The 27,054-nt window shown below is 39.6% G+C and overlaps 3 protein-coding genes across 3 annotated transcripts; all 3 read right to left on the reverse strand.

Annotated features, from left to right (window-relative positions):
- Positions 1-11,411: 11,411 nt before the first annotated feature.
- LOC116032325 (BTB/POZ domain and ankyrin repeat-containing protein NPR1) lies at positions 11,412-16,032 on the reverse strand. Its single transcript, XM_031274827.1, has 4 exons — positions 15,496-16,032; positions 13,930-14,680; positions 12,799-12,996; positions 11,412-11,941 (listed from the first exon to the last, which is right to left on the reverse strand). Exons 1-4 carry the CDS (start codon positions 16,030-16,032, stop codon positions 11,679-11,681), a joined length of 1,749 nt encoding a protein of 582 aa, XP_031130687.1. The 3' UTR covers positions 11,412-11,678.
- A 5,967-nt stretch (positions 16,033-21,999) lies between these two features.
- Positions 22,000-25,560, reverse strand: LOC116033095. Its single transcript, XM_031275850.1, has 5 exons — positions 25,438-25,560; positions 24,811-25,305; positions 23,962-24,692; positions 22,520-23,836; positions 22,000-22,393 (listed from the first exon to the last, which is right to left on the reverse strand). Exons 1-5 carry the CDS (start codon positions 25,558-25,560, stop codon positions 22,000-22,002), a joined length of 3,060 nt encoding a protein of 1,019 aa, XP_031131710.1.
- A 401-nt stretch (positions 25,561-25,961) lies between these two features.
- Positions 25,962-26,600, reverse strand: LOC116033096. The gene has a single exon (XM_031275851.1). It carries the CDS (start codon positions 26,598-26,600, stop codon positions 25,962-25,964), a length of 639 nt encoding a protein of 212 aa, XP_031131711.1.
- Between the last annotated feature and the right edge of the window lie 454 nt (positions 26,601-27,054).

Below are 27,054 nucleotides of genomic sequence, written 5' to 3' on the forward strand. Positions count from 1 at the left end.
ATTGAAAGAAATAAGACCAAGAACAACATAGATATCAATACATTGAAATGAGATGGAGTTTGGACCACGAGAGCTTACTTCTTGTTGGCTTTCCTTTTCTTGTTAATGGCTTCTCGTGTCTTGATGGGGTCTTTCGGATTTACCAGGCTTAAGTATTCATCTGTGACATCTAGATGCCTGTAGTTCCTGTAGGCTTCCCCCACGAACTCACCATCAATTACTCCATCTTTCCACCAGGCAATGCATTCTTCTGGAGACATATTGCTGTGTGTAGATATCCCAGTGATTTTCAGAAGCTTGAATATCTCCAGAGTCAGAATTTGTTCAGTGTCTTCTCTGTTCCCAAACTTAAAGTTTGTCATGAGAAGATCTATCTTCCTTTCTTCTTCTGACTGTCGTTCTTGTCTTTTTCTTCTTCTTTCTCTGTCCTCTTCTCTCCTTCTCTCCATTTCCAGTGTACGCTGGACCCTTAGGTTTTCTGCCTGTTTAGCATCCTCCACTGCTTTGCTCATGATTCTTGGTATTTTTGGAGGTGGTCCAGCTGGTTCACTTGCTGCCCTTTTCTTGCCCGTTGTTTCCCCCTTCTTTTTCTCTTTCTTTTCCCCCTTGTTGGCATCATCAGCACGGGAGAGGAGGATGGACATACCTTCGAAGATTGCTTGAAGTTGGGCAGGCACTTGGTTTGACAGGTCATCGAGTATGGCCTTCATCACATCCTGTCGAAGTTCACTGGAACATTGGAAGGCTCGAAGCTCTGCTCGCATCTCGGCTAATTCAGCCCTCGCACTTGCAGCCTCTGCTCGAGCTACAGCGGCTTCATCAGTGGCTTTCCGTGCTGCATCCTCGGCCCATATTGCCTGTTCGAGAAGTTCAGCATGACGGCCTTGGGATTCACTTGTGCCAGCAGCAGGCATTGCAGCATTGCGGACCACAGCGAGTATTCTTTCGAGCTGAGCCATCTTCTGAGATTGATCAGCCATGAATTGACGCATTTCGCCAATGAAGATTTCTTCGGCCTGTTGATCATAGTCAGAAGTAGGAGATGAGGATCGAGATGTACCTTTTGTCGGAGGGGACTTGGGTGCTTCCAGATTTCCACCCATGACTTGCAGATGCGAGTCCACCTCTCGATTTATTGTCTGAGGATCCACAGGGACACAGGGTTCAGAGCTCGAAGGTAGCTCCATGTCAGGTGCTTCCCGGTTTCCACCTGAGGGATGGATCACTTCTTGCTCCTCACCTCTCGAACCTGGAGCCTCAGCTTCAGCGACTGTGGAGATAGGGTCAGCCAGAGAGGGTTCTTCGGTATTGGACGCTTCCCTGTTTTCATCCAATAGAGGTTCCCCCTTAGCATCACCTCTCGAATCAGTGCTGGGAACTGTGTCATCTGCTGGTGAGGTTGGAGACGTAGTGTCGACAGGTGCTTCCTGGTTTCCACCTTCGATGTTATCATCAGTACTCCTCGAACCAGCAGGACTTGGGGCATTCTGCTCAAGTTGCTCATTGTGTTGCTCTTCGGTCTGCTCCGATGAGTCTGGGATGATGATTATTTCAGGAGCAGTAGTAAAACCTGGCAGTGTGAGCAACGGAACTTCACCCTCTCGAATTATCTGTGCTTCATCTGTAGTGTTCGAGGGTGTGGACGCGGGTGGTGGCAAAAGTAGAACGGTGTTGGGTGCCACTTGAAGTGCTTCAGAGGTCTCGGATTCACCTCTCGAAGCTTCTCCCTGTTCGTCCAGAGCAGAGTTGCTGACTTGGGACAGTGGGATTGCGGCTGTTGCGATATCATCGTGAGCAACCCCAGAGGTCTCTCCTGGACCTCTCGTGAACTCAACGTTCTGTCCCAAGGAGATGGCAGTGGCGAGCCTGATATCTTCTCGAAATTGTGCATCAAGTTCTGGATCCTCCTCAGGCTCAACCTCGGTTTCTTCAGCTATTCCTTTGCCCTTATCAGTTCTTCCACTGTTCAGTTTAGCCACTCTTGTTTCGTGGGCAAGGTCTAGGAGATGATGAGCTGGGATCTCGGAGATGCCCAACCACTGGAGTGCAAACTGCTCTTCTGCCTCCATTTCGGCTGCTTGACTCATCAATTGAGTGAAAGAACTGGTTCTCCAGTTGATCCACCTGATCACCCTGGAGAAGTCATCAAGAGTGGGTGCTTCTATTGCCAACTGAGTGGAAACTTCTTCATATAAGTCATCCCGCCCATCAGAGATGATTTCAGTGGCAGAGATTGCTTCGTCTATCTGAGCCGTGATTTCTCGACTATGCTCCAAGAGATCATCTCCCATCTTGACTGTGTAGTCTGTCTCTCGAACCATCTCACGTGGTTCTTCTGCACCCCCTTGTACTGGATCACTGATCCCAGTACCTTCAACCTCTCGAGCCATCTCTCGAGATAAACCAACAGAGTTAACATCTCCTTCAGCATCATCACCAGCGTACAGACCGACAGAGAAGGCTGCTGACAGGGACCTGGTAGGGGATACTCTCTCAACCTCAGTGGCCAGTGTAGCCTGAGGTTCCCCCTGGGCTTGTGCCCTGTCCTCAAACGGTACTTGAACAACAGAGGGTGTTACCTCTCGGATCTGGGTGACAACAGCAGTTTTGGTTTTCCACATGAGTTTAAGGATCTTCCCCCTGAGTGATTGATCCCTAAACCTCCTTATTCCTCCGTCTTGATCTGGTTAAGGATCTTCCCCCTGAGTGATTAATCCCTAACCCTCCTTATTCCTCCGTTCAGAGATATCAGTTTGTTATCTTTCGAAGTGACCTCTCGAACTACCCTTCTTCGAGACATAACGTATATAGACAAACTGATCGGGTGACCTCTCGAACTGCCTTTCGAACACAGATTGCGAGAGAAACAAGTTTGATTCATCTAAAAGATATCACTTGGAACATATCTTTTGTGTAACTCCAAAGCTGCCATAAAGGTGATGAAACCGCCCCTCACATGCGAAACAGTTCATGGCACTAAATACAAGAAGATAAGATTTGACCATTCATTCCAATTCTATCATTCCCAATTCTAACCTTAGTTGAGAGAATCTATTTTCACATAATGCTTTTGTGAAAATATCTGCTAGTTGCTCCTCCGTTGCAACATATTCCAAAGTAATGTCCTTCTTCTCAACATGATCTCGGATGAAGTGATACTTAATATCAATATGCTTTGTTCTAGAATGTAATACTGGATTGTGGGTGATGGCAATAGCACTTGTATTGTCACACATGATTTTAACCTCCTTACACTCAACCCCATAATCCAGTAATTGTTGCTTCATCCATAAAACCTGAGCTCAGCAACTTCCAGCTGCTACATACTCTGCCTCAGCGGTGCTTGTAGCTATCGAATGCTGTTTCTTGCTAAACCATGAGACAAGTCTTCTACCTAGAAACTGACATGTCCCTGATGTGCTTTTTCGATCTATCTTACAGCCGGCAAAGTCCGCATCTGAATAACCCATAAGTTCGAAAGATCCACCTCTCGAATACCAAAGTCCAACACTTTGCGTACCTTTGAGATATCTGAGAATCCTTTTAGATGCATTTAAGTGACTTTCCTTAGGACTTGCCTGAAACCTAGCACATACACCTACTGCAAAGGATATATCTGGTCTACTAGCAGTTAAATAGAGAAGAGATCCGATGATACCTCGATAAGTTGTCTGATCGACCTCTCGACCTTCACTGTCGACATCGATACGTAGAGAGGTTCCCATGGGTACTTTGACTGAGGATTTCCCTTCTATATTGTATTTTCTGAGCAGATCCTTGGTGTATTTCTCCTGATTGATGAAGATGCCTTCCTTAAGCTGTCTCACTTGTAATCCAAGGAAGTAGTTTAGTTCTCCCATCATGCTCATCTCGAACTTCCCTTTCATCAATCTGGAGAACTTCTCGCACAGGTCTGGATTGGTGCTTCCAAAAATGATATCGTCCACATAGATTTGCACCAATAAAATGTGATCCCCGTCCTTAATTCTAAACAATGCTTTGTCCACTAGGCCTTTGGTGAACCCACACTGAATTAGAAAAGAGGATAAGGTATCATACCAAGCTCTCGGAGCTTGTTTTAAGCCGTAAAGTGCCTTCTTTAATTTGTATACTTTGTCAGCTCCCACGTCCTTCAAGAAACCCGGAGGTTGTTCAACGTACACCTCTTCTTCGAGAAGTCCGTTCAGAAAAGCGCTCTTGACATCCATTTGATATACCTTAAAGTCTTTGAAGGCGGCATATGCGAGAAAGATGCGTATGGCTTCGAGACGTGCCACTGGAGCGAAGGTTTCATCAAAATCTATTCCTTCCTCCTGACAGTAGCCTTTGGCAACAAGTCTGGCCTTGTTCCTAACAATAATTCCATCCTCATTCATCTTGTTTCTGAAAACCCACTTTGTACCAATGACATTCTGATGATGAGGTCTCGGAACTAGTTCCCAAACATCGTTCCGTTCAAACTGATGAAGTTCCTCTTGCATGGCTTGCACCCAATCTGGATCACATAGAGCCTCATCGATCACCTTAGGCTCTATTTGAGATAGAAAGCAAGCAAACATGCTTTCTCTGTATGCTGATCTGGTTCGAACTCTGTCACGTACATCTCCGATCACTTGATCAGCAGGGTGACTTCTCAGCCATCTTAGGTCGGGTTGCGGCTCCTCAGTTGATACTTCCATTGAAGGTTGAGATATGGGTTGAACATCTATGATCTGGTTTTGATCAACTGAGTCAGGCGCTTTCTTCTTGGTAGACTCTTCATCATCTGATTCTGACTGGAGTTCCGCTACGTCTCGAACTATAGACTGCTTGTCTTCGAGAGGTAAGTTTGATCTCTCGATAGACTCTGGCTGATCTTCCTCAGCTGCTTCCGTTGTCTTTGATGGTTGATCTGTCGATGCCCTTTCATCAAAGGTAACATGTATGGACTCTTCAACCACTAAACTCCGCTTGTTGAAGACTCTGAATGCTTTGCTTGTTGATGAGTATCCTAGAAATACTCCATCATCTGCCTTTTCTTCAAAAGTTCTTAGTTGAGCCTTCCCATTGTTGTGGATATAGCATTTGCACCCGAATGTGTGGAAGTGGCTTACATTCGGTTTTCTTTCATTCCACAACTCATATGGAGTCTTTCCAACTCCTTTCACGATCAAGGACCGATTTTGGGTATAGCACGCTGTGTTGATTGCTTCTGCCCAAAATCCTTGTGATATGTTGGCTTGTGAGATCATGGTCCTTGCGGCTTCTTTGAGAGTTCTATTCCTTCTTTCAGCAACCCCGTTCTGTTGAGGCGTTCGAGTAGCTGACAGTTGATGATGAATCCCGTTCTCGTTGCAGTAGCTCTCGATTACTTGATTTATGAACTCTCCACCTTGATCTGACCGGATCTTTAGTATCGAGACATCCTTTTCAACTTGAACTTGCTTCAAGAGATTTGGCAGGGCAATTTTTGTCTCACTTTTCTTGGTTAAGAACACGGTCCATGTGAATCTTGTGTAGTCATCTACTACCACAAGAGTGTACTTCTTTCCCTTTATGCTGGGTGGATCCACTAGGCCAAATAAGTCCATGTGAAGAAGACTTAATGGTCTGGTGGATGATGTCTCGGCTTTGCTCTTAAAGGAGGATTTGATCTGTTTGCACCGTTGACATGCCTCACAAATTTTATCCTTTCGAGACGTCACTTTGGGCAGTCCTTCCACTAAGTTCCTCTTAGTAAGCTTGTTGATAGTCTTGAAGTTCAGATGACTAAGCTTACTATGCCAATCCCAGCATAAATCTTCCTTGCTCCTTGCTAGCATACATAGGGATGGTTTTGCAGACCTCCAATCCACTATGTACATGTTTCCTTTCCTTGCTGCTTCCAAGACGACTTCGAGAGATTCCTCGTTCATAATCTGACATTTGCTTTTGGTGAAGACAACCTTGTAGCCTTTGTCACAGAACTGGCTTGTACTAAGGAGATTGAACTTGAGCCCTTCGACGTAGGATACTCCCTTAATAACCAGCTCATTCTTTTGAATTTCACCAACAGCTTTTGTGCGTCCCTTCTTCTCGTTGTCGCCAAATGTCACCAAGGGACCTTCGATAGGTTGGATGTTCTCTAGCAGTGTTAGATTTCCCGTCATATGTCTCGAACATCCACTGTCAATGAACCACATGTCCCTGGTGTCCTGCAAGGCAATTAAGCAAGTTTAGGTACCCAAACTTTGGGTCCTGGTGGGTTAGTGAGTTTAGGCATCCATTTATACCTTGTGCCCATTATTCCAGGCCTAGGCGCAATGTAGCCATTGTACGTTTGATAATTATAAGGAATACTAGCAAAAGTTTTAGGCCTCTTTGGTGCATAAATCAACTTAGGTAGAGACTTTTCGACCGGCTTATGCACCATGCCTTTCATACGCTGTTTGGTCATGTGAAATTGCTGAAAGTGAGGTTTCTTCCAGAACTTGTGATTTGATGACCAATTCTCACTAGATGGATAGAGTCTTCCTTTCTCCATCCGTGAGTTCCTAACTATGTGGATCTCAGACCTTCCATATTTGCCTTGAGGTGCATTATATGGAATGTAGCTCTTTTTGTACTTGGAATGGCCTTGCGAGAGATAGCAAGGTGATCTCTCGATATTGTTTACCCGGCCATTCTTCGTAGCTTTCCTATACTTTCCATTGCTGGTGTATAGGGACGGTTTATGAATAGCTACTCTGGTCTTTTCTGTTGGTCCTTTATGACCTTTATTTGGTTTGGGTTGAGATCCTCCATTTCTTGAAGTTCCCAAACCATTGGTCTGTTTATCTCTCGAGAGATGGTCTTGATGGAACCCTAGACCGGTTCTATCACTTGTAGGTCTGTGATCAACCACCATTTTCTCCATAGCTTTGGAGGAATTAGTGTATGATGCTATGACCTTTCGAAGATTAAGCTCTCTCGTCTCTCGAGCTTTGCACTCTTCAGATAGTAGGATTACTTTGGCTTCTAACTCACTTACTTTGAGAGTCAGCTCCAAATTCTCTTTCGAGACGTTCTTAAGCATATCTCTTTCAGCAGTTAGCTTGCTGTTTTCATCCATCACTCTAGCATGAGTGCTATTGGCGATGTTAAGGTTCCTTCTGAGCGATTCCAACATCTCGAAGGGGTCCTCATCGCTTTTAAATGAAGAACAACGAGAGGTAGAAGTAGAGCAGCGAGATGTAGGAGTAGAGGTTACCTCGTTGTCAATGGCCATTAGGCATTGATTCTCCTCTTCCTCGGTGTATAAGCAGATGAGCCCCCTCTCATCCTCTGAGCTGCTGCTGCTTTCGCTGGAGCTCGACGTCTCGGACTCCTCGATTGTCCTCTCGAATTCTTCAGCAACAAGCGCCTTCCTGCGCTGATACGTCTTTGATGATCCTTTGAAGCCACCTTGTGTTGGCTTCTCCCTGGATTCCTCTATTCTCTTGGAATCCTTGCCTTCTTGGCCCTGATGCTTGCTTACTAGTGGGTAAGGGCATTCGGCCTTGAAATGTCCCGGTCTTCTACAGTTGTAGCATAGACCCTGATTTTCCTCCTCCGTCCTTCTGGATGGATATCTCTCATTTTTCCTTCTTGAGGAGGAAGGTGAACTTTTGTTGCTCTCCTGGTTCATCTTCATGTATTTCCTGAACTTTCTCACAAAGAGAGCAAACTGTTCGTCAGACATAACATTCATAGGATTAGAGTCTGACCTTGAAGATGTGGATGGTTGCTCAGCAACAAGTGCTACGTTTCGTCGATCCACAATGTCCTCATCTCTTGGGAACATCTCGAACTCGAAGGCTTTGAGATCCCGGAAGAGTTTGTCTGTTGTGGTTTCCTTCAGATCTCGGTGATCTCTCATCGTGATCACCTTTACTTCCCACTCCTTAGTGAGGCCACGTAAGACCTTCAGGTTCAGCTCCTTTTGTGGGATCTCCTTTTCAAGGTCACTGATCTCGGTTGTGAGCTTCATGAACCGAGACTCCATGCTGTCGATGCTCTCTCCTGGCTTCATCTTGAAGTCTTCGAACTTCTTCATGGCCACGGTGAGCTTGTTTTCCTTTTCCTGTTCGTCACCTTCACCAATTAACATCAAAGTATCCCATACCTCTTTTGCCGTTTTGCACTTCCTCACTTTTGGGAAGATGGTTTCGTCTATAGCTCTGAAGAGAATATCCTTGGCAATATTGTCCAGGTTGTTTCTCTTCCTATCATCACTGGTCCATTCTTCCCTAGGTTTTGGGATGTACTTTGGTGTTTCTTGGGTTTGAACTGCAGCAGTATTAACCATTAGGATCTTGACTGGTCCAGAAGTTATAACCTCGGCCATCTCATCATGGAGGGCTGATAAGTACGCAAGCATGCGTGTTTTCCAGTCGTCAAACCTGCTAAGATCAAAGAGAAGATGTCTCGACAACATGCTGTCCATATTGAAAAATTATCTCGTGCTTTGAAAATATTTAAGAAGATTTTTCAAAGAAGGATCTCTAGGCAATATAAACAAAGGTTTATATCGATCAGAGAACTTGCTCTGATACCAATTGTTGGTCCCAAGGGGATGGGGTACAAGTCTAGAGGGGGGGGGGAATAGACTTGTATAAGATTTTGCAAATCTTTTCGACCTCTCGTGTGTATTGAACTTAGGATGTTTAGGTTCGATACCTCACGAGGTGAAGACAAAGTTTTATGCGCAGCGGAAATGTTATCCCCTTTTAGTTAGCACGAGTTTGAGTTAGTTCGAGAGGTGTGTTTATATGCAGTGCAATCGAGAGGTTAGCGAGAGATAAAAACAGTAAGTAAATGCAAGAGAGATTTTTAAGTGGTTCGGCCAACCCGCCTACGTCCACTCTTCTTCCAGAAACTCCCTGGAAGGATTGCACTAAAAACTTCCCTTTTTAGTACAATATCGAGCGCTTGAGCTTTGATCACGAAGCCCGCCTCAAGCCTCAGGTTTTTCGCCCCGCTTCTTGTTACTCCACCTCTCGAGCACTTGACCTTTGATCACCAAGCCCGCGTCAAGCCTCAGGATCTTCACAAGACAGCTCCCAGGTTACTCCGCCTCTCCAAGGTCTTTCTCCCCGCTTCCAGCTACTCCACCTCTCGAGCACTTGACCTTTGATCACCAAGCCCGCGTCAAGCCTCAGGTTTCTTTCACTCGGACAGCTGCCAGGTTACTCCACCTCTCTTGCTTAATCCAAAGCAAGGTGTTTTTGGTTGTCACAGTTGAATGTAACAGACTCCAATCTGACCACAAGCTATCGTTGAATCAACTTCGATGTAGAGCAGCTTTGGTCACCTTCTGGATGTATAACAGTTTAGCTTTGTAACTCTCTTCGAACACTAAGATGTGTTCTCTCGCTGTATTGAATATCAGGATGATATTCCAAGTTAAGCACTTTGCACTGGAACGTTTTTATCAGACACCTCTTGTTAACCTCTTGACCTCTTTCACAACCCCTGTTTCTTCTGTGTCTTTACGTCCTTATATATGAGAGTAGAGGAATAATTCCGTTGGAGGGAAAATTATTCCGTTTGAAATTTGTCTCCCATGCTGATCATGGGTCTTGCATATTTTCAGCATATTTCATAGAGTGGTGATCTTGTAACTTGAACCTCTTTGTCTTGTAGTGAATGTTCCATAGTTCACTTTTCTTGAGTCCATGCTCCACTTTCGTCTTTTGGTAAAAGTTACTCTTTTTATATTCCCATTATTCCTTGTTTGTAGGGAATCAGACCACTTCAGCATTGGTGCACCTTTTGACCGTTTGTGGTGGAAATCTGACGTGTCATCCATTTCCGCCCATTTTGAAATCTTCACGTTCGGCACCTCTTCATTATTCCATCTCCATGATATTCTTCTTCTCCAAACTTTAAGTATGACCGTCATTCAGCTTTGTTGGAGAATTGTTAGTGTATCGAGACCAAGGTTGATATCTTGATCGCTTGATGTCTCGAACTCAAATATCGAGAGGTCTATCTCTCGAACTCTGTTTATGTCTCGAACTGGATAACTGTATCGAGAGGTCCTACCTCTCGAACTCTGCTTATGTCTCGAGACTTAGTTGATGTCTCGCAGACCCTTATTCCTCCAGTGTTGTCCCATGCCTTCTTCTGATCTGTCTATATGATTACAATACACGAGACTTCTAAGATGTTCAAACAAATTTACCTCAAGCTTAAATATTTTCCGAGTTGAGCTCAAAGTTACTCGGTTGTATTTTCGCTCTTGGTTTACTTGTCGAACTTACAGTGTTTTGCCTATGCGTCGAGACTCGGGGATTTCTACTTAACAGTTGGTATCATCAAAACCTATTACATGATGTTCCTAACACGCATAACTCATCTTGCACTACTCAAGTGATTAATATACATAATTGAGATGAATGTGCGGAATTCGTGGCCAGAATACACAAAATGTCAAAACAGAATGCACAGAATATCATCACAACATACACATAACTCATCTTAATGTTTACACTACTCCAATGGTTAACACACACAATCCATAACAATAATACACATAATTCATAATCATAATGTACATAAATTATAACACCAAATACTTACACATCAGAACCTACGCATAACTCATCTTACACTACTCAAGTGATTAACATACATAATTGAGATGAATGTACAGAATTTGTGGTCAGAATACACAGAATGCACAGAATATCATCACAACATACACATAATTCATCTTATAAGTTAACGGCCGATGGGAAACAGAATTTCCAAAAAAAAAGGCGTTAATTAAAAAGATCCAAAACGCCGTTTTGGATCGGGGTGCACAATGCATTATGCATCTTGGTCCACGATATAAATTGCCATCAATCTCCCTTACTTTGATTTAGTTCTTAGTTCTTAAATCTTGACTATTTAGTTTTTACTAATTGCTACTTTACTAACTTTAGTTATTGCCTTGTTGGCTACAATGACACTATTTGTCTGAACCAAAAGACATTAGGTTGGTATGTTATTCATGAGTTTTGGGTTTTATTCCAAAACTCAAGTAGCAATTTGCCTCCAATCCTACCTTGATATGAAAAATAGCAATCTAAGTCTTTTTCCTTTCTTAGCACAACTGTAATTCTTGTAATACATTTATTTAACTTGTGTTTGTAGTTTATAGTGGTGACTAATAATTTTAAATTGTGTCATTTGCCTATTTGAGCAAAAAGATGAATAGAAGAACTTTAAATCTCCCAGACAACTATTACATCCTTAGATGTGCCTACAATCCAATGAGGGGATTAATCAATGTATCTGTCAGTAGAAACTCTGGATTACTCCCAAAAATGACAATTGACAAACTTTGTTTCTACATAATGACTGTCCATATGTTTCTACACATCAAGTTACAAGGGATCTTTTCATCCATGCTTAATTTCAGTATACCAGAAATGACAACAAATATGTGTCAAGCAAAACTACTGCTATGGTAGAAATGTAGAACTACAGGAAGGAAATGGGAAAATCTGCACAACATTAAGTTATTGTGTAAGAGCTTTAGTTCACTCTAATCTATAGATCTGAAAGTAGTCTAGTAAGCATCATTAAGTATTAAAATATGGGTAAGCAACAGTAATTGCTCTTCTTAACATTTTACGTTTACATGAGAGTTTTGAGGACAACATTCTCCATTCAAAACTGTGTACTTGTGAGAGTGGATCCACTATATACTTTCACATTTTCCTAAATTTATAACTCATATGGTCTTTCAGAGAATTGCAAGACGAAGATGAAGACAAGCCAGAGCAACGATTTTCAGCCTTGTCCTTGTTGAATGCCCTTTGGACATCATCTTTGAGCTCTTTAAATCGCTTCCTCTTAATTTTTTGCTCCTCTGAAGTGCCCTTCTCTAGGTAGAATAGATCAGGTAAGTCGTCCTCCATGAACTTATCCAGAACAAGAGAGCAATTGGGAAAATAACGTCGGCCCAGCTCCACTGCAAACTCATAAAAATGGCAATTTAAGAATAATGATTCCAGAAACAGAAATTTATAATCTTGCATTCAAGAGGTCTTTTACTAGGTAAAAGAAATTTAAGTTCGATAACCATATGCATGAGATTGAAAATTAGAACATGTTTGAAAAGATGAAACTACTGCCAAAATATAAACACCCTTTGGAATTCAAGGTTCGAAAAAATTAATTCAAACTCACAGTATAAACCCCTGTGCAAATTCAAGGTTCTCTTTCATCCTTGCTTCTATATAATAGTATTTTTCTCTCATTTTTTTATTTTATTTGCATATTACCTTTATATGCCACATTTGAAAGCTCAATGGAGTTCCTTTTCTTTAGTGAAATTGTCAATGATGCAATATATCCAACTTTCTCTCAATCAAAGATAAATGGTATTTTCAATTACGTCTGAACCCCCTGCATTAATTTTAATGCAATAACTTTACCTGCCTTGATATGCCATTTGCTTGAATCTTGGTTTATATTATATTTCAAACAATGCTTCTTTGTATATGTAAAGGATTAAAAATAAGAGGTAGAAGTATCAATCCAATCAATGGAATTCAATGTCACATCAGTGACACATAAGTAATTGCTTGCTCTGACTGTTAATTAATTCCTCTTACTATGGCTCATTTCTCAGTTTTTTTTTTTTTTGTTTTTTTTTTTCTTTCTTTCTGTTGTATTTAAATAAGCAGGGGAATAATTCTTATTGATACACCTCTTTCATTTCATGTCACCGTACACAAATGAAGTTATTAGACTAATGGAAAGCGGGCAAACCTGAACATAAGTCAGTCAAACCCGAAATTAATGGAGTGAGAGGGAGAAAGATACCTGTCTTTGAGAGGGCTTCTAACCTTGACAGAAGTCTATTTTTCTGCATTATTGGTGTCTCGTTCAAATCCACCTCCCTCAAATTCCCATTTGAACCTTTAGATGCCAAGAAACCGGCAAACTCAGCTGTCATCTCAGCATTTGCAATTTCCATGGCTAGTTTAGCTTCAAGGGGGAATAGTAGTCGTGCAAATGCCACTGTAATAGGTCATATGAATGTACATCAGTGATTTACTTGAACATACAGAACATTTGGTGTGCAGTAGATAGAATTGATGCTCAGATTTCAATCAGTGACAATTTAAAGCAACCTAGCAGAAGCTGGAGTTCTTTGGAAAACCTTAACCGTGATGCTTATTCAAAAATGCTTCTTGCCTCTTATTTAGCTTTATTATTAAAAGCCTTTTCAGTTTTTAGTGTTTGGCCTAGTTTATGTTTCTAAGCTTCACTAAACTGTAGACCAAACAAGCACTAAAAGTATAGTGGAAATATTTTAAGATCATTATTCACTTTCAATGGTGCTTATAAGGTAAAACTATCATCACAAACCCCATTCATTACCAAAATCAAAACAGTTTCAATGAAACAATACTAAGGAGCACACAATTCATGATAATAGCTAACAAGTCTCATGCTGGGAAAACAGATATAATTTGCAGTATATCAGCATTTCCAAATTCCAAGTTAGGACACATCCAAAGTAGAAATTACCCATCCTGAGAAATAGGCTGCCAGAAGTATTGGAGGCATGCACATGGTAAAACAGTTTCAATACGAGATTGTATACAAAAAATCATTTTTAATGCTTAAATCATTTTCATAGCTTTAAGGTTATGGATATATTACAGTCAGATTTTGAAGTATTGAAACATATGGATGCTGCACCAGGTTCATCTATCATTACCAAAGGTCAGAAGGATCGGCCTATTGAGAAAGACCGACCAGGTCATAACTACTCCCCATTTATCCGAAATAGTATTTTAGGCATTACCCATGTCATAACCATTATCTAGACACACATCGTAGTCAGCAATAAGTGATGTTTTACTATGATTGATAGAGAATACAGTCTCCAGAAGTAGGCCTTGCTACAATGTGGAGAATCAAAGACTAGAATATCCAGAAATATACCTCTATTTTCCAGGTAAAGGAGTTTCATGTGCAGATCATCAGCCATCATTGGTGAAGAGGATAACCCATCTCCAGCCATTGGTTTCCTGAGCATCTCCCTCTCTAAGACATCAATACATATCCTGTCTTTGTTCGCTTCCTGGCCTTGTTCTGTTTTTGCATGATAATCTTTCGGCCTAGTTAACCGCCTGCAGATTCTAACTGCACTTTGTCCATCCCATGTTGACTCCAATACACAAGCCCCCTTTGTCAGAAGGGACACTATGATTGATGGCTCCTTGCGCATTGCGGCAATATGAAGCACAGTGTAACCCCGAGGATTCCGAAGGTTTACATCAGCTAAACCCAGACTTAGCACCTCAGTCACAATCTTGGGATCACAATGCGCGATAGCATAATGAAGAGCATAGGCTTCATCTAGTGTTACATCAGACTCAGTCAGGAGAAGATTGACAAGTTCAACATCATCCGAGTCTAATGCCTTGTATATTCTCCTTATTCTTTTCTCACGCAGTGGATCTAGTGGCATGGCTTTATTTTCATCTGCCTGAGACTTGACCCGCTGCAATTTAATGCGCTCAGCAACCTCAAAGGGGACCTCTTTCTCAATAAATATGCTTTCAAGATCTGATCGAGCCACTCTATCAATGCATTCATTGAGAAGCTGATTTGATTGGCAATGGAAGGCAACAACTAGTATAGGGATGACATCTTCCACTACAGCTCTTCCAACAAAATTAAGAAGGCGCCTCTGCAATTCAACATTATATGTAAAAAGAAAAAAAATTCAGACTTGGTTGAAGAAAATTTGACCAGGTAAATTGATTGTTCATGATTTTTAATTATAACTTTATGTCTTCAACTGCTTTATTATTCTATTCTAGTTAAGATATTATGTAACAAAAAATAGCAGCAGGCTCGAACTAAATACATACCTGTGGCACATTCGGCCACAGAAGATAGTTTAAAAATAAAATTGAAAAAAATCAAACCACTCTGTATTTAATTACTTGAAGTTTCCACACAATTGTTAACTGTAAAACCATGAGAAAGCTAGTTCTGTAGTTGTGAAGTGTTTATGCTCTCACAATTTACATACGCACGCCTCTGGAAAGTTGTTAATCTCTCGCCCTCATTTTTATGTTCCTTTCCACAGCCCCCAATGAAAAAGAAGAGAAGAATATATATATCAACTTTCTTTATCAACATCATGAAACAGAGTATGCCTCTGTTGCTTTCCTCCCTGTTACATAGGTCACACAACGGAGCTCTTCAAAAGGAAATCATTTTCGTTCCAATGCAATTATAATTATCAAGATTATTTCCATGCTTAGAAAAGTATGTTTACAGCACATACAACAATTCATTTTTTACAAAAGTTTAACAAATATACCATGTTATTTCAGCAAAGACTTCTAGAATGATTTGCATAGTAGTACTCAGCTTGATAGATGATCAAAGAGACACGAACTCCATACAAACAGGAAGTTGATTCTTCTTATTCAAAATACAGTAATTATGAACAATATAAGATTGCACATACTATGCTAAAAGACTTTGGTCTACCTGAAAAAGTGAGAGTAACTCTGGCACCTGAAATACCGAAGATGCAAACATCATTTCCACGACAAAGTTAATCGCTGGCCTACAAGAATCATGTGCACATATGGTGTCAACACAAGTAGAAACCTCTGGTGGAGAAGGCTTCAGTTTTCCCGTGTACAGATAGCTCAAGAAAGTGAGGAAAGCCTCGTATCCAACCTCACCATAAGGCAGCAAATCTTCCATACAATACCTCGGTTTACCTTCCTTTCCAACGCCCTCCTTTTCTTTTCTAAAGAGCACATGAAAAAACTTACTCCTAGCTGCTAATATACACCGGTGGACACCAACCGTAGTCCCCTCTACAACAATATCAGCATCACTAAAATCTGAAGTTGTATCAGACAAGAGTTGCTCCAAACTATTGCTGAGCTTACTTAAACTGATAATTTCAAGACTAGATCCACCAGAAGGTGGCACAATCTGCCCAATCGACCCATTCGATGTCTGTGATGATGAAGTGAAACTTATGGATGATGATGGCTCAAAAGAACTACCCATATCTCCTCCAATCCTATATCAGTAAATTCAATTTCCTTTTCCTTTTCCTTTTCCTATTCCTATTCTTTACAGTATCAATGCCATCCTCAATATATGCAAACAAATACAACTGCTCAATCAACACCTAATTCTACTTCACAATTTCTGGCCTTACATGATTGATAGAAAAAATTTCCAGAAACAAAATCAGCCCATCAGAGCTTTAAACTAACATGAATGAATTATGAATCCCTTATCCAGTAATCTTTCAAAATACACAGCAAGATTTACAACATACTCTGAATAAACAGAAACTCCGAGAACCTACGACAGCAGATCCAAAAGGCCAAGACTTGAACTGGGAGAAGGTGAAATTGATCACAAAAATATAATTAATACCCACTAATTGTTTTCCATTTCAAAGCAGGCTAGAACATCTGTGTTTGCCAAGATCAAACAGAAACCTAAACCCATCAAAGATTAGAGTTTGGAGGACTTGGAAATTAAGGAAAAAATTTAGCTGCCGCCGCTACTATGAGTCGAAAACGGACAAAGATCGGTCCCACTTGTCCCCCTGGGAAGTTTCGTAAATACTACAAAAGGTTGAGTCGAGTTGAAGAAAACAGGCGAAGGGCAAGTTTCTCATTTTTGATCGATTCGGGTTCTGGATTTCCTCCCACCTGTAAAACTTATCCGACCCATGCTTTTACCCAATAACACTATTTTAAAACTTACTCTTTTTAAAAAAAAAAAAAAAAAATTCATGTGAGAGTGTGAGATGGACAGACGTTCTCATGAATTTTTATTCGTGAGATGGTTCGCGTTAAAATAAAAATGTAATTATAATACTAATTAAAAATGAAGTAACTTTTTTTATGTATAATTAAAGTGTAATACTTTTAAATAAAAATGTATAATTTTAAATTTTAATTTAAAATATTATATTTTTCCTTAAACGTTTAACAGTTTTTCTTATAGATAACAAAGACTGTATTCTTTATTAGTACTCTCTGTCCGATTTACTATTCACTTGTCAAATCAACTCTTTTTTCATTTCATATTTTTATAGATAGTTTTTAATTATTTTTAAATTTACTTTTTTGTGTTTACTACTGTAGTACTTTTAATGTAATTTTTAAATATATAAATTTTATATACTAATACTAAATTCAATATTATAAAAAAAATTGAATTAAAAATAATTTTAGTTAAACATCATTAATCAAACCACAAACAAAATAAACAGAAAAAATATTACATTTTTTAATATAAATATTACATTTTTATATAAACTCGATCCATCTCACGGATAACAACCGGTGACTCCTTAAGACCCTTTCATAGGAGACTTACTTTAAAAAAAAATTAACATCTAATCAGGGCTGTTTTTTTTATAATAGGGAAATAAGATTTTTTGAAGATTAACTTTATTTTTTTATTATTAATTGCCTTCTAAACCGGCCTATATATATTTCTAATACATTTATGTCTTACTATTAATCTGTTTAAATATATTATATTTAAAGAATAACTTTTACTCATTTTCTAATTTGGAATCCTAAAAGAAATAGAAAACAAAAAGTATGCAAATCAATCAAATGCCGCAAAATGGTATGCATGCAAATCCAGTTTAACGCAACAATGTTGGACTGAGTCTTTAAAAGACCCGACCCGGGCGGTTGAGTTGATGAGGTTGTAGGTGCAAGTGTGAAAACGGTTTGGGTGACGCAGCAGATGCTGCTGTCACGTCTCCTTTGTGAGCTGTGCTGATGTCGCGGATGACGTCATTTTCTTTAGGTAGCGTGCCTACGTTGTTTTACTGTTTTTTTTTTCTTTAAAGATTATAAAATTTAAAAAAGAAAATGCTGTGGAGCATAGAATCTTGACTTTGAATAATTGATTGATGGCCGCTGATTTTTCTTGCTTATCTTTTCCTTTTTTTTTTATTTTTTTTTTATTGGGGATTATTTCACTGTCACCCCTGACGTTAAAATCAATTGCACATGCCCCTCACTATGGCAAATTATATCGTGGACCATGATCATAACTGATACTGCAGTTGTGTTGAACGGATACTGCAGTTGTGTTGAAAAGATACTGCAGTTGTGTTAAAAGGAAACTGCAGTTGCACGGAACAGAGGCCGTTCATCCGTTCCACACAACTGCAGTATCCGTTCAACACAGCTGCAGTATCTTTTCAACACAACTGCAGTATCCGTTCAACACAACTGCAGTTCCAAATGAATGACACGGCCTCTGCTCCGCACAACTGCAGTTCCTTTTCAACACAACTGCAGTATCCTTTCAACACAACTACAATATCCTTTCAACACAACTGCATTATCAACCATGACCCATGGTCCACAGTATAAGTACTGCCTCACTATTCCGTCTATCCAGCATTCAGGTCAAATCATTATTTCAGCTGAAGAAGATAACTCTATGGCCCTGTTTAGTAAATGATTGTTCGCTGATTGGGTTGGCTGTTTGGGTTAAAAGTTATGATTAGTTGATAACATTGGCTGATTGTAGAAAGTTGTTTGATACATTAGCTGTTAGCTGATAGCTGTTTGGTATAATTTCTTTTCTCAAAAAGCTAATTGAAAAGGCTGTTTTGAGTAACCTTTTGATTTTTAGTATTTTGGAGTTGCAAAAAGCTTATTAACCAAACAACTAATAGTGGTTAAATAAGCCAAAATTGGCTGATAGGCTGATTATTTACCAAACATGGCCTATATATATATATATATATATATATATATATATATATATATATATATATTGTAATTATTATTGATAATGATTTCTAACCATACTTTGTATAATAAATTAGGAAATATATAATTATATGAGTACGATTGACACTGGTGTCGATAATTATTTTAAAATTTTTTTACATAATACAAAATAGTCATAATAAGAGCATCCATATCAGTGGGTTTATTTTGTGAATTTTCAGGAGTTTTTGTAAGTGTGATTAAGAGAGAGAATAGAAGATGAAAAATAAAAAAAAGAAAAAAAAACAAAGAAACAATTATATTCTGACATTTGAAATTAAAAAAAAAAAAAGAAGGAAGTTAACAGTCAGAGTGGCCGCCAGTTGGCGGCCACTCTGACTTGCCCCAACGGGTGCGTGAGGAACACGCGACCACTGGGGCGCGAATTGTCGCGCAACGCGCGAGTTGTGCGATGTTTTTTTTTTCTTCACCTGCAAAATCTGATTTTGCAGGAGAATTAACTCTCCAAATTGAAGCCTCCATATCAGTTGTGATTTTCTTCGTTTAGTTTTTTCTCTGACATGAACCCCAAATAAACAACAGATAAAGATGCTTTAATAATAACAACAATAAGAACAACAACATTTATTTAAATATAAATTGTCAATTTTTATCATTAATTAATTAATCAACATAACTAAGAAAACTAAAATATATATCTCAAATTTGAAGATTTTGAAGATTTATTTAAGTCACTAGTTTCTTTTTGTCCTATTTCTTTTATCAAGATCTCAATAATGGAGGGCATCAAGTATCCATTTTATTTTTAAAAATCTTCAAATTTGAGATATATGTTTTAGTTTTATTAGTTATGTTGATTAATTAATTAATGATAAAAATTGATAATTTATATTTAAATAAATGTTGTTGTTCTTATTGTTGTTGTTGTTGTTATTATTATTATTAGGACTCTATGTAGTTGAGTCATAGTATGAGTCTTTGTCTCAGTAGACTTATGATTCCTTCGGTATATATAATTATGTAATCTGTACGGTTTATGATTGAACACTTAATACAATATTGAAGCTCTCATCATTATGACTATTTTGTATTATGTGAAAAAATTCTAAAGTAATGATCGACACCCTTGTCAATCGTGCTCATATATATATATATATATATATATATATATATATATATATATATATATATAATACCTATGATCTAAAAATTGGAAGGCACAACAATGTGCGCTACAAGGCACGACAATATGCACTCTAAGGCAAACAATATTCACTATGAAGGCACAACATTGTACTCTAGAAGGCATAATAATATCCTCTGTATGGCATAACAATGTGCACTAGAAGAATGAACAATATGCACTGTATGACAAAATAATGTGCATTGGAAGAAGAAACAATGTACACTGGAAGAAGGAACAATGTACACTGGAAGACAAAAAAAATTAACTTACACAAAATTAGAATAATGTCACCGCATTTTAAAAAAAAATCTCAAATTTAGACCCTTGATTTGAACTCAACCTATAGCTATAGTTACATCTTATTTCTCACCTAAGGCAATTGTTTCACATGATCATTTATCTCTCTCTCTCTATATATATACATATTTCTTTTTTCAAAACAAATGCATTTCCTGAAAAAAAATCTAGAGGCCGAAGCCTTACAAACGCCTTAGGCCCAAAAATAACCTAGAGCTCACAATCTTGAGGTCCAAAGACCTTACAATCTCAATGGGCAAAAAGGCCTACAAAACATAAAGGGCCAAAGCCCTAACATTCCAAACGGGCTACCATCTAGCCTAACAATTATAAAGGCCCAATGGGTAACAAAATTTAAGCTAAAGCGTACCATACGCTAAATCTAATATAAGAATCCAAAATTAGAACACATAAGGCCCATTTGGCTTGCATCTCCTTAGGCCCATTAAATGTGACCATCTGCAGCCCATCTCCACATGGCCATTCGGCCACTCATTCCACAACAGCCCAAGCTTCCTCAACCCAGTTGTTATGCCGTGGACCCAGGTCCACCTTGCAAGGTAGACATGGGTCCAATATGACGCCGTTTCACATTTTTTTATAAAAAAAAATTAACGGCGTTAACGGCTCCTCATCGCAACAGAACACAAACTCTACATTCACAAACCCTATACTCCATATTCACAATTTGAAAACTCCACATTCACACATTACAGGGTTATGTTTAGTAACTATAATACCACTGTTATGCATTCACACATTCAAAACTCTATATTCATAGGTCCTATACTCCATGTTCACAACTTGGGAACTCCACATTCACACATTACAGGGCTACAAGTTGCTAGAACTCTATTAACTCTACTACAGGTTCACACATTCATAACTCTACATTCACAAATTTTATACTTCATATTCACAATTTGAAACCTCCATATTCACACATTTCAAGGCTGCTAGAACTCTGTTAACTCTACTACAGATCACACATTTATAACTCTACATTCACAAATTCTATACTCAATATTCATAATTTGAAACCTCCACATTCACACATTTCAGGGCTATATGTTTAGTAATTTTTTTAAAAAAAAAAAATAGTGAAACAGCGTCGCAAAGTGGACCTAGGTCCACGACATAATTTGCGTCCTCAACCTTTTTTATCAATTAAAATGATCCAAAAAACCAAATTAATTCCAATAATCCATCACACATCCAATTTTTCAACCTTTTTTATCAATTAAAATGATCCAAAAAACCAAATTAATTCCAATAATCCATCACACATCCAATTTTTCTTTTTCCATCTTCAGTCATAGCAGCCAATTAATTCCAACGAGGCAAATTATTGTGTGGACCATGAATATAAGGTACATTTTTATTACACTAAAAGTACATTATTTTGTACTGAATGTACATTATTTGATAGTATATATAAATTAATGTAGTTTCAATACTTTTTTTTTTTTGAAAAATAAACAAACAACATACATTAAAAGGAAGACTCCGAAGAGAGAATGTCAGACAAGAACAAAGGGGGTGAAGACACCCAAACAATGCAATCAGCTATGAACACGGCTTCCCAAGCAAGTAAATGGGCGGCCGAGTTCGCAGTTCGCTTAGCAAATAAAAAGCTAATACAACGGAAATCTTTAGCTAGATTACGAATATCCTCTAGGACTAACTCAAAGGAAGAATCTAAGTCATTTTTCTTTAGTCCCTGGATGACGAGAAGCGCATTGATTTCAATCTGCATGCGATCCAACTTCAATTACCCTCTGCATCACGGATGATAAATCCCATGCTGGTAATACATAGTTCATTGTAGCATGCAGCATCAACATTCATTTTTGTCCAGCCAAGAGGTGGTTTTTGCCAACGACTGTTGTGAAGGCAGTTTTCAGTCTTTAAATTAACAATTTGCATGTTGGACCAAGCATTGAGAAATCCTCTTGCACCATCAACAACAACAACATAGTTCGGTGGGGAGTTACTCCAAACTTTATGATTTCTTGTTTCCCAGATTTTCCAACAAGTGACCAATAATAGGCATAACAAATTAGAGTCTGGAGCTTTCATGTTGTTGCTGATCCAATTATGAAACTGGTTTGCATTATTGACATTGAGAATATTAAGTTTCCTCCAACAATCCTTCGTGAAGCTACAAGATATGAATAGATGAGCAATAGATTACGAATGGCTTGAGCATAGGTTGCAATGGATAGGGCAGGGCACATGCTTCATATGGAGGTTATCTGCAGTAGGTAAAAAATTAGAACAAGCTTGCCATAAAAAGTTCTTGACTTTGGGGGGAATTGGCAGCTTCCAAAACTGAGTCCTGCTTGCATCTTCTTGTGCATCCATTTCTCCAACAAGCTTTCTATAACAACTACTCACTGTGAACTTCCCGTTCTCTTCCCTGCACCAAATTAGTTTGTCATCATGAGGTAATGAAGGAATTGGGATCCTTAGTATTTGCTCTTTATCATTGGCCAAGAATAAGTCATCAAGGATCTCAGTGTCCCAGTTATAGCCTTGTGTGTTCAGTAGTGAGGAGACCTTTGCATCATGAAGATAAATTGGTTCAGGAGTTTGAACGAAGTGTGATTGCTGATCGGGGAGCCAGGGGTCTTCCCATATCCTAATAGAATTGCCATTCCCCACCCTCCATCTACAATTTGCCTTGATAATTGCTTGACTATGAAGGATACTCCTCCATACAAACGAGGGGCTGCTCCCCAGTTTTGCATCCAAGAAGTTGGAGTCTTTGAAGTACTTTGCCTTGAAAATTCTGGACACGAGGGAATTTGGATATTGGATCAACCTCCATGCTTGCTTCCCGAGCAGGGCAGTGTTGAATTCTCTAATTTTTCGAAATCCCATACCCCCTACTTTTTTAGGCATACACAGATCGTCCCATCTTCTCCATCTTATGCCTTTTCTAGACTCCTGGTTACCTGTCCACCAAAATCCATTCAAGGCCACCTCAATCTTATTGCATAGCTCATGAGGAAGCAAGAAGATGCTCAGGTGGGGATTGCTTGCAAAACATTTTTTTATTAAAATCTCCCTCTCGGCCTTTGACAGAAATTTGTTGTTCCAACTGTTGATCTGAGCCACCACTTTATCTTTTATAAAGCCCAATATCTCATTCTTTCTTCGACCCACAAGAGATGGAAGCCCAAGGTATTTCCCACAAGAAGACCCTTCAGCTATACCAAGAATATCATATATAACTTCCTTAAAAATGGTATCAACATTCTTGCTAAAGAAAATGGAAGACTTGATAAGATTCAATGACTGACCAGAAGCAGTACCAAAATCCATGAGAATAGACTTTAGAATGTTTACTTCTAAGGAGTTTGCTCTACAGAAAATATAACAATCATCCGCGAACAACAAGTGGGAAATAGGAGGAGCATCTTTTGCAACACAAACCCCTTGGAGATTCCCAGATTGGACTTCTCTGTTAATTAGAGCACTTAGACATTCCATAACCAAAATGAAAAGATAGGGGGAAAGATGATCCCCTTGTCTTAACCCTCTACCTGAAAAAATTGGACCTAAGCATTGCCCCTCTTGGATTATGGAGTAATTGACTGACCTAATGCAACCCGAGACCATCAAGATAAATTTAGAGCAGAAACCAAGTTTAAGCAAGACCCCCTCCACCAGACTCCAGTTAACCCTATCGTATGCTTTACTCATGTCAAGTTTCAACCCAACTACCCAGACTTCCCTTGGGTTTTCCTTCTCATGAAATGATGAGCTTCAAAAGCAATAAGGAGGTTATCTGTAATTAACCTTCCTGGGACAAAGGCTGATTGTGATTCAGAGATAAGTGTATGGAGGAACGGTTTAATTCGGTTGGCTAATGCTTTGGCCAGGATTTTGTAGAGACTATTGCAAAGTGCAATAGGTCTCAAATCAGTCATACTGGTAGGATTAGAGATTTTTGGGATCAGAACAATATGAGTTGCATTACTATCAAGAGACAGGGTCTTAGAAACTCTAAATTCCTCACAATAATTCACCACATCACCTCCCACAATATCCCAAAAGAATTGAAAAAATCCCAGGGGGATCCCATCCGGACCCGGAGATTTATCTGGTTTCATATAAAAAACAGCATATTTTAATTCCTCATTTGTAAATTTTCTCATGATGGCTTCATTCTGAGTGTGAGAAAGTTTGTTTTCTAGACAATTAAGAGCATAACTCAAATCACCAGGAACCTCAGTAAATAAGTTTTGAAAATAATTGAGCATCAGATTATTGAGGTCAATACCTTTCTCCACCCAAGAGCCCTCCTCATCTCTGAGCCTATCGATCTGGTTGTTGTTCCGCCTCCTCCGAACTGAGTTGTGAAAGAAAGTAGTGTTTTTGTCACCATCCTTGAGCCAGAACTCCTTAGCACATTGCTTCCAGTAATCATTTTGATGTTCTATAACTCTTAGGTGCTGGAATTGGGCATCTTAATTGGAACAAAGCACAACCGCGGGGATTTAATCTGTTCTTGAGGATCACCATTCATTTCTCCCAATATGTAATGCGCTGTTTAAAATTCTTGGTGAAGACCTTCCCCCACCTCCGAATATCCTCACTGCATCTGCCAAAACAATGATGAATATTGTCGCCTCTCGAGCGGTTCCAACTCTGAATAACTACCTCACGGCACTGGGACTCCTTCAGCCAAAGATTCTCAAACATGGAAATTCTGAACACACTGGAAGTTACTAGTTTCGGGACAACCTTGATTAAAATAGGAAGGTGGTCACTTCGCGAGGTAATGATAGAACAAGCACACGCCCCTTGAAATCTATCCCTCCAGCTATCTAAGACAAGCACCCTGTCAAGCTCAGTGAGCTCGCTTCGTTCGACCGCAGTCTTGAATCCATCAATGAGCCAATTCGGTTGAGGGTTACCTCCTATCTTTTCCTTGGCACTGAGGATGTCGTTGAAGTCTCCAACAACTGCCCAGGGAAGGGTGAATTGCGTTGATAGTGTTTCCAAGAGGTTCCATTCGACTGGACGTCTATTTCTATCAGGTTCCTCATAGAAACTGGTAAGACGCTATTTTTTGTCTCCATCCCCCTCGTTAATAACCATGTCGATGTGTCTTGCAAAGAATGACTTAATAATAACCACAGTAGTTCCAGGCAAGAATGATCATTTGTCTAGGTGGGCCTGAACACCAGGTCCCACCTCTGGGAAGTTTTTTGGGTTAACTATGGCAAAGTTTTGGTTCACCATCATGGGTTCCTCAGAAGGCATATTCTCTGGATCCTCAGTCCATTTTCTATTTTGCTCACCATTTAAAAAGCCCATAGCCAATGTTTGACTTTGAAAAGGAGTGCCCGCTCTCTCTACTGCTTCGTTAATGTTTCTGATAGTTCATAAATGTCTGACCTTTTCTGATCTGTCCTTCCAGCAAGCTTAGTATTGTCCCCTAGGTAAAGAGGGTAATTTCCAACGAATGGTCTAGGTTGAACCTCGTACCTCGATTCCGATGTCCCGCCTTCTATCAGTTTGTCTCGTTCACATGTTGCTCCGGTCACCAACCTTGCTTTGGTCGGAAGTTGTGCAAGCAGCCAACGGCTACTCTAGATCTGACCGCGTCGACCACCAGCACGCATATCCGGACTATAGGCTTTCACCATGTCTGTGCTCTGAGTGTCGAACTGTCTAAGGCAGTACTTGTTTGCGTGCCCTATTCATCCACAAACGAATTAGAAGGTTGGGAGCCTCTCGTATTTGCACTCCATACATATGTTTTCCTCTGGTGAGACCTTTATCTTGATTCTTCTCTTTAGGGGTTTGGTAATATCCAGAATGACCCTTACTCTGATCAAAGCGCTCCGGGTGCCATCAAAGTGTTCCAAGTCGGACTTTATGAACTCTCCTAAATGTGCTCCAATAATCTCTGCGATCTTGGGATTTGAGAACCGCTGGGGGATTTTATGGATTTGGACCCAGAACTCAGTTTTAGAGAAATCTGCATCAAACGGGGAATCTTTGCTTTCTATCTTTTGAAGAACGAGAAGGTTTTGGTCATAGGACCATGGCCCGTCATCAAGGATCCTTTGTCTGTCCTTCTTATGACAGAAGTAGAAGATGAACAAGTTTGGTGCTACTTCCTCTGCCATCATTCCTTTTCGATGTCTCCAAGTCTGTGCCATGGTTTCCTTCAGATAGTTAAAACAAACCATTTTTTCGGTCATGAGGGAGCCAACTAGCATGTAGCTTTTAGTGTCAAGATCTTCATTATCCTCCGTCGCAATGTTGACCTCCACCTCATTATCGTCCGAGATACTAAGGTTAGCATACTGCTCGTACAGAGTTTCCTTTCCTTTGCTGCTAGAAGCCATGACAGGGGTGAGTCGGTAATAGGATAAATGTGTGAGTGGTTACGTTTATAGTGAAGGGGTATAGCAGCAACATAATATATAATGGGGAGAAAGCCAGTCATAAAACTTCAGCATTGAATGCTTCATGGCCTTCATAAATGCAGAATAAACCAACCACCATTAAGAGCTATCAACCCCACCAACCAACTACATGCAGGACCAACAAATAAGATAAGGGGAATCAAGGGATCTGTAGACAGCTTAGTAACAAGAGAAAAGAGGGAACTTGTTACTAAGAGCAAGATAGTCAGGGATAGCTTGTTAATATATGTACAAAAATAATGTACGTTTAGTATATTAAAAATGTACTTTTTATTTATGGGCCACACAGCGGACCATGGTCCATGCAATAATGATTGCTCTAACGAAACCCAATATTACTAGAAATGTGTACCAAATTAATTGTAGACCCAAT

The sequence above is a fragment of the Ipomoea triloba genome, chromosome 10 (genome assembly GCF_003576645.1).
Source record: "Ipomoea triloba cultivar NCNSP0323 chromosome 10, ASM357664v1".
Lineage (NCBI taxonomy): Eukaryota > Viridiplantae > Streptophyta > Magnoliopsida > Solanales > Convolvulaceae > Ipomoea > Ipomoea triloba.

What these genes read in the sequence shown, in the direction of transcription:
- LOC116032325 (XM_031274827.1), bottom strand. Translation starts at nt 16,032, where the DNA reads ATGGGTAGTTCTTTTGAGCCATCATCATCCATAAGTTTCACTTCATCA. An exon ending in AGTTACTCTCACTTTTTCAG is followed by an intron (nt 14,681 to 15,495) that starts GTAGACCAAAGT and finishes GTTGAATTGCAG; the next exon opens with AGGCGCCTTCTTAATTTTGT. An exon ending in AGAAGCCCTCTCAAAGACAG is followed by an intron (nt 11,942 to 12,798) that starts GTATCTTTCTCC and finishes ATGAGTTTGCAG; the next exon opens with TGGAGCTGGGCCGACGTTAT.
- LOC116033095 (XM_031275850.1), bottom strand. Translation starts at nt 25,560, where the DNA reads ATGGGCTTTTTAAATGGTGAGCAAAATAGAAAATGGACTGAGGATCCA. An exon ending in ATATTCGGAGGTGGGGGAAG is followed by an intron (nt 24,693 to 24,810) that starts GTCTTCACCAAG and finishes GCCCAATTCCAG; the next exon opens with CACCTAAGAGTTATAGAACA. An exon ending in AAAACCCAAGGGAAGTCTGG is followed by an intron (nt 23,837 to 23,961) that starts GTAGTTGGGTTG and finishes GGGTTGCATTAG; the next exon opens with GTCAGTCAATTACTCCATAA.
- LOC116033096 (XM_031275851.1), bottom strand. Translation starts at nt 26,600, where the DNA reads ATGGCTTCTAGCAGCAAAGGAAAGGAAACTCTGTACGAGCAGTATGCT.